General features: G+C 62.0%; 3 protein-coding genes across 3 annotated transcripts; 1 reads left to right on the forward strand and 2 right to left on the reverse strand.

Annotated features, from left to right (window-relative positions):
* LOC131560166 (selenoprotein Pb-like) lies at nt 1–2,515 on the reverse strand. Its single transcript, XM_058808829.1, has 4 exons — nt 2,158–2,515; nt 1,849–2,061; nt 1,590–1,725; nt 1–959 (listed from the first exon to the last, which is right to left on the reverse strand). Exons 1-4 carry the CDS (start codon nt 2,370–2,372, stop codon nt 714–716), a joined length of 810 nt encoding a protein of 269 aa, XP_058664812.1. The 5' UTR covers nt 2,373–2,515; the 3' UTR covers nt 1–713.
* A 3,186-nt stretch (nt 2,516–5,701) lies between these two features.
* On the forward strand, nt 5,702–7,115 carry HPDL (4-hydroxyphenylpyruvate dioxygenase like). Its single transcript, XM_058808983.1, has one exon. The coding sequence runs from the start codon at nt 5,735–5,737 to the stop codon at nt 6,917–6,919; it is 1,185 nt and encodes a 394-aa protein (XP_058664966.1). The 5' UTR covers nt 5,702–5,734; the 3' UTR covers nt 6,920–7,115.
* A 482-nt stretch (nt 7,116–7,597) lies between these two features.
* On the reverse strand, nt 7,598–12,546 carry MUTYH (mutY DNA glycosylase). The gene is made up of 15 exons (XM_058808506.1): nt 12,429–12,546; nt 12,103–12,236; nt 11,276–11,315; nt 10,930–11,003; nt 10,784–10,825; nt 10,617–10,688; nt 10,351–10,464; nt 9,996–10,093; nt 9,588–9,732; nt 9,427–9,502; nt 9,167–9,352; nt 8,842–8,987; nt 8,488–8,640; nt 8,337–8,387; nt 7,598–8,121 (listed from the first exon to the last, which is right to left on the reverse strand). Exons 1-15 carry the CDS (start codon nt 12,544–12,546, stop codon nt 8,017–8,019), a joined length of 1,554 nt encoding a protein of 517 aa, XP_058664489.1. The 3' UTR covers nt 7,598–8,016.
* Nucleotides 12,547–13,002: the final 456 nt, after the last annotated feature.

Raw genomic sequence — 13,002 nt, forward strand, 5'->3', positions numbered from 1 at the left:
GCTGCCCTCCCACCTCGCTTACCCGCAGGAAAGACCTCAGGATCCCCACCCTGCCCTCCCCGAGCTGCGCCCATCGGATCCAGCCCCTGGGTCTCCAAGAGGGGACAAGGCCACCATCTTGCGGCCACCCAGCACCACTGCACATACCCGTGCGCACGGTCCGGGGGCGCCCAGGACGGCACAGCCGGGGGGACCGGGTTTGGACCGTGGGGAGCCGCGACATCCACCGCTACTCCCTGGGACCGTGTCCTGCGGGGCACACGCTGTCCCTCCCCTTGCTCCCTGGCCAGGAGACCCAGGGATTCCTGCACACCCAGGGGTGTCTGGATGGCCAGAGGATACCAGCAGTGCTGCTCCCACCCCAGCTCTGGCCCCTCCACCCTGCCCTGCTGCTCTGTGCAGTGTCAGCCAGCAGTGACCAGGGACCTCCTGGTTTGCACAGCGGGCTTCATTGAGCACAGAAAGACGGGCAGGGGCAGATGAAGGCTCAGAACTGAGCCCTGGGGCTGAAAATGCAGCACTGAGCAGGGTCCAAGAGGAATTTCCATCCCTATCAGAGCGTAGGAGGGCAACCCACATGAGGTTTGCTGGAGAGAGTTGTTAAACCAGCACTGCTGGTGACCAGCAGCCCAAAGCAAGTCCTTCCATGCCTCTGTGAAGTGAGGTGGGGTCGTCTGCACACTACTGGGTTCTGCAAGGCTGCCCAGCCTGGTTTAATGCCCATCCCCCTCCTTCTGTTTCTTCTCCTTGTGATGGAGCTGGCCATGGTCTCCGTGGTGGTGGTGAGCATGGGTAGCAGGTTTGTGGTCCTCAGCTGGGTTTGTGTCTCTCTCGCTGTTGACCTCGTCATGGTGGTGAGGATGGAGGGGCTTGTGCTGGTGAACAGGGGTCTCTGACTCCATCCCCTCGTGTTCAGGAAGGGAGCTCGGGGTTGCAGGGCCCTCCATGGTGCTGTTAGCCTGAGGAAAGTAACACAAGGGCTGGTGTGGTACGGGAATGCCCACAGAGCCCTGCAGAAAGCCTGGGAGCACAGCTGTGAACTGGGAAGAAGGCAGAGCAGCATTCATCAAACAGAAAACTGTGGGTCAGAGCAAATGCTCTCCAGCCCTGACCCAGGGCACAGGGAGGACAGGAGAGGCTGGAGCATAAAGGGCACAAGCCTTTACACTTGTGCCTTTGGCTCAAGCTATCTGTGGTCCAGAAACAGGAATTTGCATTCAGTATTTCTGGATGTACTTTTCTCCTGGGAAGTGACTAATCGCCTGCCAAGCTCAGAGCTACAGCCTTTTCTTTGCTCTGAGCTTGCCACCTCTGCATCCACTGCCTGCCCTTTCTTATATGGGAACAGTCCTAGTTAGCATTCCCAGACATGGGGTATGACCCCTTTAGTCAATTCCTTTTCAACGGGAAAGCTCTGACCTATTTAAGTGCCCTTATTCCAGACCTTCCATCACCTTCCCTCTCAAACACATCGGAGGGCAGCTGCCAACCCTGAGCCCATCCCCAGCATGGAGATAAGACTGTTCTTGCTGATGTGCAGTGCCAAGGACAGCAGGGATCCCGGCTCCAGTGAGCATTCCAGCTCTTACCTCCTGGGTGGTGTTGGGGTAGAGGGAGCAGTTGCCACAGAAGTCCTTGACGTGGCTGGAGCGGATGGCTGCCTCCACATAGGGGAAGTGGAGGAAACTGAAGGGCAACTGGATGTGGAAAGCCAGGCGGCCACACCTGAGGGGAGAAGTCATGGCCTAGCTCAAGATGGGGGCTGGAACACCCCCAGCCCAGCCACCCCCATCCATCAAACGCTCTGTAACACCCAGCAAAGCCTCAGGCGAATCGAGGGACACTCACCGGTCATAAACAAGGAAGTCGTCCTTGTCACCCCCCAGGACCTGCCAGACGTCGGGGTCCTCCTGCTCGGGCTGGAGCACGGGCACGCCGGGCGGGGCATGGCGCCGCAGCTCGGGCAGCATGGCGCGGGACAGCGGCGCCTTCTCGTTGACGATCATGTAGCGAACCTCGGCCATGCCCTGCCGGACCAGCCGCTCCTGCAGGCCCCCGAGGCTGCGGACGGGAGGCGCTGGGAGGGGCTGCCGGGCAGGGGCCGCCCTACGGCCCCGAGGTGCCGGGGATTGCTGTGGGGAGGGGAGCGGGGCTCACCTGTGGGCCTGCCTCAGGCAGAACTGTCAGCTGGCCTTCAGCAGGGCCACCACCGTCACCTGCCCTGCCGCCCCCTCCATGGGGCTCGAGCCATTGATGGTCCATGCCGGTGCCTCCTGGCAGATCCGGCTGCTGTTGGCCGGCTCCTCGGAGGCCGAGGCCAGCCCCAGCCCCAGCCCCAGCCAGGTGGCCAGGGCCAGCACCAGCAGCCCCATCCTGGACCCCGGCCCTGGCAGGGGCACACGGGGTGTTACCCTCCTCCCAGATCCACTACACCCCCAAAAAATCCCCCTGCAGCCAGCTCCAGGGCACACAAGGGCTGGGGGCAGTGTTGGCCTGATCCTGGCACTGGGAGCCACGACCCCCATCCCAGGAGACAAGGAAAGGGGGACAAGGGGGGGGCTATTGGGCTCCTTGCTACTGTCTTTTGTGGGCACCCAGTGCCACAACATCCTGCTCTCCCCTGGCAGTGAACGCCCACTCCCATATCTCAAGAGATGAAGGTGCTCCTCCTCCCATAGGCCTTCTCCATTTCTTTGATCCCACAAAACAAACCCAGCCCCAGAGAGGTGTCTGTCCTTGCCCTAGAAGGGAGCAGGGATACAGCCCTCATCATCTCAGCTGCCAGTGAGCAGTCACTGGGACAGAGATGGTTTCACCTTCAGGTCACCTTGAGAGTCCTTGGTGCCCCACAAAGTGCTTTGGGGGTACACAGAGCCTTTAAAGCCCTTGAGTCTTCCAAAATCTGCCTGAAGCCCCGTCCTCCAACAGCCCCATAACTCTGCCCACCCCAAGATATTCCCCATCCCTCTAATACCCAGCACACATAATGGGCAAGGGGGATGATATGGGTCAGGAGGGGATGGTCTGGGGAGGGAGCAGGGAGATGCAGGATTGGTCAGGGTGGTTGTGCCCCCACTCCCCAGCCCTCTCCCCGCGAGAACGAGCCCTCGATACCGCGCTTCTCCTCGCTGCCGTCCTCCCTCGCTCCCGGCCCTAGCAGCTTTCAGCAACTTCCAGCTGGCCCCGGTCCCCCTTTTATCTCCTGACCACTCTCCCCGCCCCGGAGGGAGGAGAAGAGCCTGGCTGTAGCGGGGACTGCGCCCCGGCCACCACCGCCTGCCTCGAGGGGACAGCGACAAGGCAGGCACTGTCCCCGTCGGTGCCATGTGGCCTCGGGGCGCTGCTGCCACAGCCCAGCCCGAGCCGTGCCGGAGCAAAGCGGTGCCTGGTGCCGGGCTGGCGCCAGAGGTGACAGGCGGTGCTGCAGGGAACAGAGGGACACAGCGCTCCAAACCTCGCAGGCACAGGAGGGCTGGGGGCCTTGCCAAGGCCACTGCTCACACCGAAGGGTTGCACCACTGTGGGGTGACCTCCAACAGTGCCATCCCTGCACGAGGTGCCACAGGAGCCACCAGTGCCGTCTCTGCTTCCTGCAGCCAAAATGATGGTGCCTCCCATACACAGCAGGGTGCTGGAGCTCCCTGCCCGGTGCGGTGTCACCTCCAAAGCCGAGTTGTTCTGTTGTGGCCATGGCTGTTCTCAGGCCAAGCTCGGCCCCACAGCAACTCCCCAGTGTCCAGTTCCATGCCTCCTGTCCGGCCCCACACTGATGGGGCTGTGGTAGTGTCGGTGTTTCCTTGGGAAATCACAGCGACACTGGATTCCACCCCCCAACCAAACAAGAGGAGCTCACCACTCTGGCAGCACAAGGACATCTCTGCAAATATTTGAGCAGTTTATTGTACCTGGGATCTGTACAAAAACATGATAAGGGAGGGAAGGGCAAGCAGCCACAGTCACAGCGGGGGCAGAACATGATCCCAGACACACATAGAATGGGGATTCGTCTGAAAACAGCAGGGGGAGAGGGGATCGCTGCTGAGGGGCTTGAGAGGCCCAGCGGTGTCTGCAAGGATGTGGGGCCGTGGGCTGGGCTGGTGAGCAGTCCCTGTGACTGACACCCTGTGACCTTCCGCAGCTGTCACCCCCCACCCGCACGCTGCTCCCCCCAAATCCCCACCGGGTACCCCGGACACCGTGAAGCGCCCAGCACTGCGCAGGGACACGTTTCCCCAGTTCATGTCCCGGGACTCGGGCTGGCAGGGAATGACCCGGCACACACACCAGCTGTGCTCCAGGGAGCCCAGGCCACCGCCTGGCAGGCGCTTCCCTCTTCCCCTCGGCTCATCCCGCGCCGCGGTGCCTGCGGTTTCCAGTCTGGGCGGCTTTAGGCCCGCAAACCGCGGCCCCGCGGCGGGCAGCGCGGTCTCCGTGTGCCGGCCCCGTCCCTGCCCGGGCCGATCGCGCTGCTCCCCGCCGGGAGCGCTCCCGAGGCCGCTCCGCAGGCCCCGGGCAGGGCCGGGCCTGGTGCATGCCGGGGCGGAGCGAACTGAACCGCCCCCGCCGGCGCTGCCCGCCGTCCCCTTCGCCCGCAGCCTTGACCCCGGTGAGCCGCAGCCCGAGGGCGAGCGGGGCCCGCGGGCACGGGGGTGGCGGGGCGGGCGGGAGCGGAGCGGGGACCGAGCCGGTGCCGCGGGGCGCAGCGGGGAGCGGGGCCGGGGGGAAGGAGCGCCGGCCCCTGCCCATGTGCTCGCCGGGTCCACGCGGTCCCTCCGCCCTGGGCTGGTGGGAAGGAGCAGAGAGAGAGCTCGGAGCACACAGCCCCTTCAGGCGGGCAGGGGAAAGGGAATATTTGAGCAGGTGTGTGTCCCCAGCCCAATGCACACCTGTGAGGACTGGCCAGAGCGGCTGGTGCGTGCCATGGGATCAGGATGTCTCAGTGCGTGCTCTGGAGAGGTGATTCCGATTGGGGTTTTGGGCAGATCTGTTTTTCCCCTTGAGCAGGGGATATTCACAGATATTTGGGAGGAAGGTCACTTTCCCGAAGTATCCCTCCTCTGTGCCCCGAGGGCAATGTCGTGGTTCCCGAGCTGTAGCAGAGAGCATGGTGGCTCCACGCTGTCTTTGTTGGGGAGGGAAAGGGCACATCAGCCTGTCATGACCCCACTGCTCCCCTCCCCTGGTGAGACACACCTGACAGGCGCTGGGGCAGCACAGGAGCGTTTTAGCTGTAACCAGTGTGTTGCTCTGTGTTTACCAGTCCATGTTCCTGGTACAGGACATTCCCACCATAACCCTTGTCCCCGTAATCTTGCTTACACATGCATCACACCTCCTCCACTGGGAATCCCCACTGACCTCCCTGCGGCACTCCCAAAGGACACATGGCTCCAGAGGGGACCCGCAGGGCTGCATCCAGGGCTTGGGGCTTTCCTGCTCCAGGACCTCGAGCATGAGGCAGGGCAGCAGAGTGGGAGGCCGGCAGGAGGGCTTGGCAACCTTGGGCAGCTCTTTGTAGCTGGTCCCGAAGGTGGGTGCCCTTTCACAGTGCAAACTGGCTCCTGAGACCCACTTATTTAAAATCACACATTTAAAAGGTGTGAGTTTACACCCATATGCATATGTTTGTTTGATTGCAAACACAGGTGGGCTCTGTGCAAGGCGGGGGAAAGGCTTTTCCCCAGGGCCAGCAGCCCCCCTGACCCCCTGCATCCTCCCCACAGCCTGCCCAGCCATGGCAGCCTCGCTGAGCCGCCCCTGCTTCATCTCCCTCCACCTGCCCTACAGGCAGGGCTGGGGCCAGCACCTGGCCAACACCTTTCGCTTCCAGCCGGTGGCCGTGCGGGAGACGCCGCGTGTCCGGCAGCTGGCCCTGCGACGGGAATCTGCCATCTTCCTCGTCAACGAGCGCCTGGCGCCTGCACGGGAATTCACCTCATCCCACGACTTCCTCTATGATGTAGATCCCCAGCCCACCCTGGGCACAGCCTCCAACGTCTGCTTCGAGGTGGATGATGTGCCGGGGCTCTGCAAGCGGCTGCAGAGCCAGGGATGCTCCTTGCTGGTGCCCCCCACTGAGCTGAGCGATGAGGGTGGTTGTGTCACCTACGGCGTGGTGAGCTCTGTGGTGGGCAACATCAGCCACACCCTTTTGGACCGATCCTCTTACCGGGGACTCTTCCTGCCGGGCTTCCGGCCCATCCAAGGAGCCCCCTCAGCCACAGGGGATGGGATCAGGATCACTCACTTTGACCACATCACGTATGTGTGCCCCCGGGGCGGGGCCCGGGCGGCTCTGGACTGGTACCAGCGCTGCTTCGGCTTCCACCGCTTCCTGCTGAACCCCCAGGAAAGGCCGGCTGAGGGGTACGTGCTGGGGGGGCAGGGGGTGGGCATGCTGCTCCTCGCACTGCAGAGCACCCAGGGCACCCCAGCCCACGGCTGTAAGCTGGTCTTTGCCGAGTCCCTCTCCCAGAATGGCACCAACCAGGTCGACACGTTCCTGGAACAGCATGGCGGGGCTGGGATCCAGCACGTCGGTCTCTGCACCACTGACATTGTCAGCACGACCAGGGCTCTGCAGCAGCGGGGGGCACGGTTCTTCACACCACCCCCCACGTATTACAGCCAGGGGGGAAAAGCAGAGGAGATCCGAGGAGCTGGGCAGGACCCCCACATGCTGGCAGAGCTTGGCATCCTCCTGGACACCACAGTGCCTGGGGACAAGGGCCAGCCGGGCACTGATGCCACAGAGAGCCCCTCTCGGGAATATTTGATGCAGATCTTCACCCATCCCATCTTCTCGGAGGAGACCTTCTTCCTGGAGCTCATTGACCGTCGGGGAGCGCCCGGCTTTGGGGAGGGAAATATCCGGGCGCTGTGGAAAGCTGTGCAGCTCTACATGGACCAGCAGCAGTAGTGCAACACTGCAGTCCTCCTCCCCCAGCTCCCCAGCTTCTCCACTCCAACCCTGGGGCAAGGACCGTAGAGATCCCATCCCTGGCATAGCCCATGGGCAGGGACCAAGGGGTGGCTCCAGATCAATCCAGAGCCAACCCAGCTCCAGTGGGAGCAAGACGCTCAGGGCTGAGTCCAGCAGGGGTGTGACCATGCCCCAGGATGGCTGGGATTTCTCCCCTGACCATGGTTCCCCAGTGATTTATCAACCACATGTAAAGAACTTCCTGCCTTAGTTTCAGTTTAATTTATTGAGACTTGAACCTGGAGCATGGCCAAGAGCGTGCTGGCACAGAAACACTCCAAACACAGAGAGATGAGGGGAGTGGATAATCCAGAGGCCCTGGATTACGACCACTTACTGGCAGTTACCACCCACAGCATGACCAGCCCTGCAGGGTGAGTGGTGGCCTCTTCCTCCTCTCAATTAAAGAATTAACTTATAGACACTGCTTTGGGTTTTTAATCCTCCTATTTAAGACGTGCTGAGTGCCAGGTGAGGATGAAATGGCCATTTCTTGGGTGCATTAATGAAGAAATTCCTGCTCTTTCCAGCTCAGATCTAATGTTGGCTATCTTCACATTCCAACACAGGCTGCGCAACACCCCCAGTTTAGCACAGTGCAACAGACAGTCACTTAAAAAACCCACACACTTGAGATTTATTTTCAGGTCCAGTAAAAACAAGGGAGGGCACAGCAGCATCCCCAGTCACTGACAGGAGCATGAGATGCAGGCAGGGGACAGGGCTGCAGGGGCCATGTGGCCACAGCCTTCCCACTGCTGGAGAGAAAGCCCTGCTGCCATGAGTCCACAGTGCCAAAGTGGTGGCAGTACAGGGCTGAGTAGCCCCAGGAGCGCTCCAGCAAAGAAGGGAGGTCAGGTCTGGCTCCAGGATTAATCCAGAACCAGTGGCCGCATCCAGGCACAATGCCCATGGGGGAAAGGAAGAGTGAGAGACCATTGTAGTGCCATGTCCTGGGCTTGCTACAGCACAGGGACAGCGCTGACCCCAGCAAGGGCTTCCTCTGGTGTCTCAGACGAGGAAGGTCGGTGCCCTCATGGGGCCGTCGGGGCCCGGAGAAAGGCGCGGAGGGAGAGCTGTGTCCCAGGGCAGAGGCTGCCTGCTCCCGGTGCCTTGGCCTCCCGCTTCCGCTTGGGGCCCTGCAGGAGACACAGCAGGGCTCAGCCAGACCCCAAGGGCCCCCACGGGCTCCAGGGATCCCTCTGGGGACACCCAGGGGCAGTGACAGTCAGGGGATGGCCACAGGCTGGGGATGCTCCTTGGCCTGATCCCAAACCCCAGGGCACCTTCAGCACAGCACACCAGAGGCTGTCCCACAGCACCGGGGCCCCAGGCACCCTGGAGCACTGCTCACCTTGACAGGCCTGCTCTCCTTCCTGCACTGCTTCTCGTGAGCTTTCAGCACCTGGAGGAAGAACAAGAGAGCCCAGAGAAGTTGAGGGGATGCCAGGGGTTTTCCCCAGATAACTGAGGGAAGGGAGGAAAGGCCCAAGCGCCCCCCATACCTTCTTCATGGCTGTGGACACGGCCGAGGCATGGAACTCATGCTCTGTCACCCAGCGGGATGGGGACAAGGCAGGGTCCAGGGTCACATCCCCATCTAGGTGCAGGGAGTAGACCACATAAGTCTGGTGGATGTGGGAGAAGATGTGGATGACCTGTGAGGGGACAGAAAGACACATGGGACGGGCAGCTGGCAGGCAATGGGGGATGCAAAGTGCACTGAGGCTGCCAGGGTCCTGAGCAGTGGGGCAGAGCTTGGGAGGGGTGACAGTGGGGAAGGGACAGCTTTCTCCTGTGTGCTACATCCCCATGGCTGAGCACAGGGACTCACTGCATCCCTCCAGCTCCAGGCTCACCTCTCCAATAAACTGCAGACCTTTTGCTGCCACGGGCTGCCCCATGCAGGCCTGGAGGTGACCAGCCAGCTCCTCCCTCTCCTTCTCCTCCTGCAGATCTTGAGCCAGTGGGACACTTGGGAACTCCCAGAGTCCAGCCAGGAGACCTGGGAAGGAGGCATGACAGAAATGTGAGACAGCAAGGGACACATCCAGGGACACTGAGCCTCATCACAGCCCCAAAGGCTCCTTTCCCTACCCCAGCAACCAAAGCCTCTCCTCTATCCCTCATGCAGGTGGGAAGGGGCTGTGTGGTGCCTTCATCCCCCCTTCCCAGCCCCATTACCTGAGCTGGGTCTCTGCACAATGAGGTATTCTGGGGCCCCGTGGCAGCCCCTCCTCTCCAGCACACACGTGGCTGTTCGCATCGCCCGCGGCGGCTTCTTCGCTGCTTTCTGGGGGAAGTTGGTCACCCCCAGGCTGCTGTCCCACGGCTCCGTGGCTGGGGGGCACAGGGGACAGTCCCCAACACCTGCAAGCACCAGTGTAAGAGTTGCTGCAGGACTCAGACCTGGAGCTACAACAGGGATCTCCCCACATGCTTACCACAGTCCTCAACATCAGGCACTGGGGGCGCTTTTCCAAACAGCTTCTGAGAGGCAAAGGCCTGCTCCTTCTCCACCTGCAAGGGCAAACAGAAGTGAGGATGGGCTCTTCCACCAGCCCACCTTGTCCCAGGCATGGCCAACCCTCGGGGCCACACTTACTCTGCGCCATGCTTGGCAGTGCTGCTTCACCGGGCACTCCCCACACAGTGGGGACTTGGGCACACACACAGTTGCCCCCAGCTCCATCAAGGCTTGGTTAAAATCCCCTGGGCGACTCCTGTCCACCAGCACATTGGCCAAGTCCCTGGAGAAAGGGCGGTGAGAGGCACGGGGATCGCTGGGGAGAGCATGCCAGGACCTTTGCCTGCCTCCTGCCTGTCTGGGGGAAGCTCCTAGATAGGCACAGGCAACACAGCTCCTTTCCCCACTACTCCCAGCAGCACCAGCTTCCCAAGAGTTCCCATACTCCACACTTGCCTCCCTCCACAGTCTCAGCTCCCCAAGGCTCCTGGGTGATCCTGCCTTTAGCCACACTCAGCACAGCTCCAGGACAGAGCATTCCCTTACCAGAGGCGGTCAATGACGGCCGGGCTGCTGGAGTCGGCACCGATGCATCGCAGGCGGCACAGGACCCGGATCACGTTCCCATCCACAACTCCTGTAGCCTGGCACCAGGAGCTGCCATTACCATGCTGGGATGTGCTCCGGACAAAGAAGGGAGCTGGGATGCTCCCAGCATGCAGAGGGACACACACGAGGCCAACCCACAGGTCAGGCTGGGTGGGGGCTGTGATGCATCCCGAAGTGGGGGGAGAGCCAAGCACAACCCTGGGGACCCTTGGCTTGTGAGGCCCAGCAGCAGGAGCTGCCAGGAGCGGGGCTGGGCAGCGAGGGGGACGTGCCCACTGTCAGCAGCTCTCACCTGTCCGTACGAGATGGACGCGATGGCTCCCGCTGTGTAGCGGCCCACGCCCGGCAGCAGCTTCTGCAGCTCCTCAGCCCTCCTGGGCATCCTGCCAGCCAGCTCGGACACCACCTGGCAGGGAAGGGGCCAAGCTCAGGGAAGCAGCTGGGGTGGGCGTGTGCAGGAACCCATTTTGCCCGTGGGAAGATGGGATCCCAGCCTCTGCAGCCTTGTGCCAGCAGCACCAGCCCAGCAGCCACAGAGGGCTTTAGAAATGCCAGCACCTTCCTTGCTGCTTCCTGCAGACGCTTCCCTCTGGAGTAGTAGCCAAGCCCAGCCCACAGCTCGTTCACCTCCTGCTCGGAAAGACACAGCAGGGTGTTAATGGAGAGCGTTAATGTTAACGTTTCTGCCACAGGGTAGCTAAAGAACCCGGTCCCAGCATCCTCACCTCCAGGGACGCCTGTGCCAGAGCCTGCAGCGTTGGCCACTTCTGCAGGACAGAGGGAAAGGGACAAGTCAGGGATCTGCCACAGGCAGGCTGCCCCCTCCAAAAGGGTCAGGCTGTGGGCACAGCACTGTGTAAGGAGCAGTCACCTGCATCCAGCGGGTGTAGTAGTCGATCACCGTAGCCACCTGTGTCTGCTGGAGCATGATCTCGGACACCCACACTGCAGGGAGCAGGGCAGGGCTCACAGCACAGGCACCAAGGCCACCCACACCTCATGCTGTGGCCACGTTAGCACTGGCTGCAAACCCTGCACAGCATCCGGCTCATGGGACACCCTCCCACCCCTCACCTTCCCCACAGGGGCTCCCCCAGGCCCAAGGTGGGTTCTCCAACCCCCCAGTGCCTTGCAATGGCTCTCATGGCCACTTCAGGCAGCTTGTTCCAAGGATGGCACATGAAGCCACATCTCCCAGGGCCAGCCCTGCTCCTCACCTGCATATCCCCGTCTGTCGGCGTCCGGCTCCGCCGCTGCCTGCAAGGGAAAGAAGGTGAAGTGTGAGGAACAAGGTGACACAGACCCCACTGCAGAGGGGCCTGCGTGTAAAATAGAACAACCCATGGTGTGCTGGGAACACTGCAATGGAATCTGAAAGTAAAAAAAAATTTCCCCCCAGCACTCAGAAGCTCTGAGTTTGGGTTAATCATGTGAAAGCCAAAGCATCTTCTTGCTGATGAAATCCCACATGAAGAATTATTTATGAGGCTAAAAATCCCACAGAGAGCTATCCCATACCTCAGCCTACCTGCACAGAAAGCAATTGGAGGCAGATGTAAATCCCACAGAGGGGCTGTGCAGTTCCCACCCTTCAGACGTTGCTGTAAAGCTGATGCCCACCCTCAGCACCACAGTGACTCTCAAGCCATTGCTGCCAGTCTGAGCACAGAACAGGTAGGAGATCTAAGAAAATGTCCAGCTGGCTTGAAACAAATACATGAGAAACCTTCTCCACGCAGCACTCGCTGCTACAGGGTATCATAGAGGCAGGAATGAAACAGGATCAAAACACAGCCAGACTAACCTTGCCAGAGATAAGTACTGCTCTTGAAGGTTACATTTGAGAAGCGTGCCCTGCCTTTACTCTTCATACCTAAGGATTGGCTCCAGACCACCCACCACAACACAGCCACGACCAGTTGGGAGCACTTCCATGAAGGTGGGGATGCACGACACAAGGAAAAACACCACGGTCACATCAGCCAGGCTCCCTTAAGGCACAGTAAGTAGTTCCCCACCCCTGTTTCCCGATGTCTCCCCTTACCAGCGCCCTCCAGGGAAGGTCCCGCTTGCATCGGTCGTACCAGGCGAGCAGATTGCGGCGCAGGGCCTCGACCTCAGCCGGATCGCTGAAGAGATGCCGGGCGGGCGGCGGAGCGGGCGCTGCAGCCGGGGCCCCTGCCAGGAGAGCGGCGCGGGGTCAGCGCACGGCAGGAGACGGCGAAGGGCTGCGGGGTCAGCCACAGCAGAGGCGGGAGCCCGACCGAGCCGCTACCGGGTGGACGCGAACCGAGTACCGGGCTTTACGCGGACCCAGCAAGCACCGGAGAGAACACCCCACGCTCCCCCAGCCCTCCCGCTGCCGGGCACCTCCGCGGGGCGATGCACGCTTCCTGCTCCGCCCCCGGGCCGGGGCCGCGCTCCCGCCGCTCCGCCGGAGCGCCCCGGCCATGGCCGCCGCCACCGCCCGGCCCCGCGCGGGGCTCATGGCGCCGCCGCTCCCGCCGCCGCGCGCGCTTTCCCGGGAAAACCTGTCCCGCCCCACCCCCGCGCCACGGCCAATCAGAGCGATGGGCCCCGCCCACCGCCGCTCGCCAGCCAATCGAAGGGAAGTGCGCGGGGCGGGCTCATACCCGCCCTCCCACAGAACGCAAGACTGAGGGGCGGGGCCTCCCGGCGCGCTGGAGCCAATCAGCAAGCAGGGAGCAAAAGGGGCCCGCCCCCGCTCCCGCCGGTCCGAGCGGCCGCTCGGGAAGGACCCAATGGAAGTGTTCCAGCAAAACGCCTGTTGACTTAATTCCAAATTTCGGTTGAAAACGGACTTTGAGAACGGTAAAAAACCCCACCGGGGCCGGCAGAAGCCGGGCCGGCCGCGAGGGCGGGCGGCGCTGGGCGCGGAGCGGGCAAGGCGTGCGGGGCCCGCGGCGGGCAGGCGGCGGGCAGG

The sequence above is a fragment of the Ammospiza caudacuta genome, chromosome 7 (genome assembly GCF_027887145.1).
Source record: "Ammospiza caudacuta isolate bAmmCau1 chromosome 7, bAmmCau1.pri, whole genome shotgun sequence".
NCBI lineage: Eukaryota > Metazoa > Chordata > Aves > Passeriformes > Passerellidae > Ammospiza > Ammospiza caudacuta.

Bases quoted from the DNA above. Each gene is read 5' to 3' on its own strand.
- HPDL (XM_058808983.1), top strand. From the start codon at position 5,735: ATGGCAGCCTCGCTGAGCCGCCCCTGCTTCATCTCCCTCCACCTGCCC.
- MUTYH (XM_058808506.1), bottom strand. From the start codon at position 12,546: ATGAGCCCCGCGCGGGGCCGGGCGGTGGCGGCGGCCATGGCCGGGGCG. The intron at 10,094-10,350 runs GTGAGAGCTGCT...TCCTGGTGCCAG, and splicing joins CGTCCATCTCGTACGGACAG to GCTACAGGAGTTGTGGATGG. The intron at 9,353-9,426 runs GTAAGCATGTGG...TGGTGCTTGCAG, and splicing joins GCCTGATGTTGAGGACTGTG to GTGTTGGGGACTGTCCCCTG.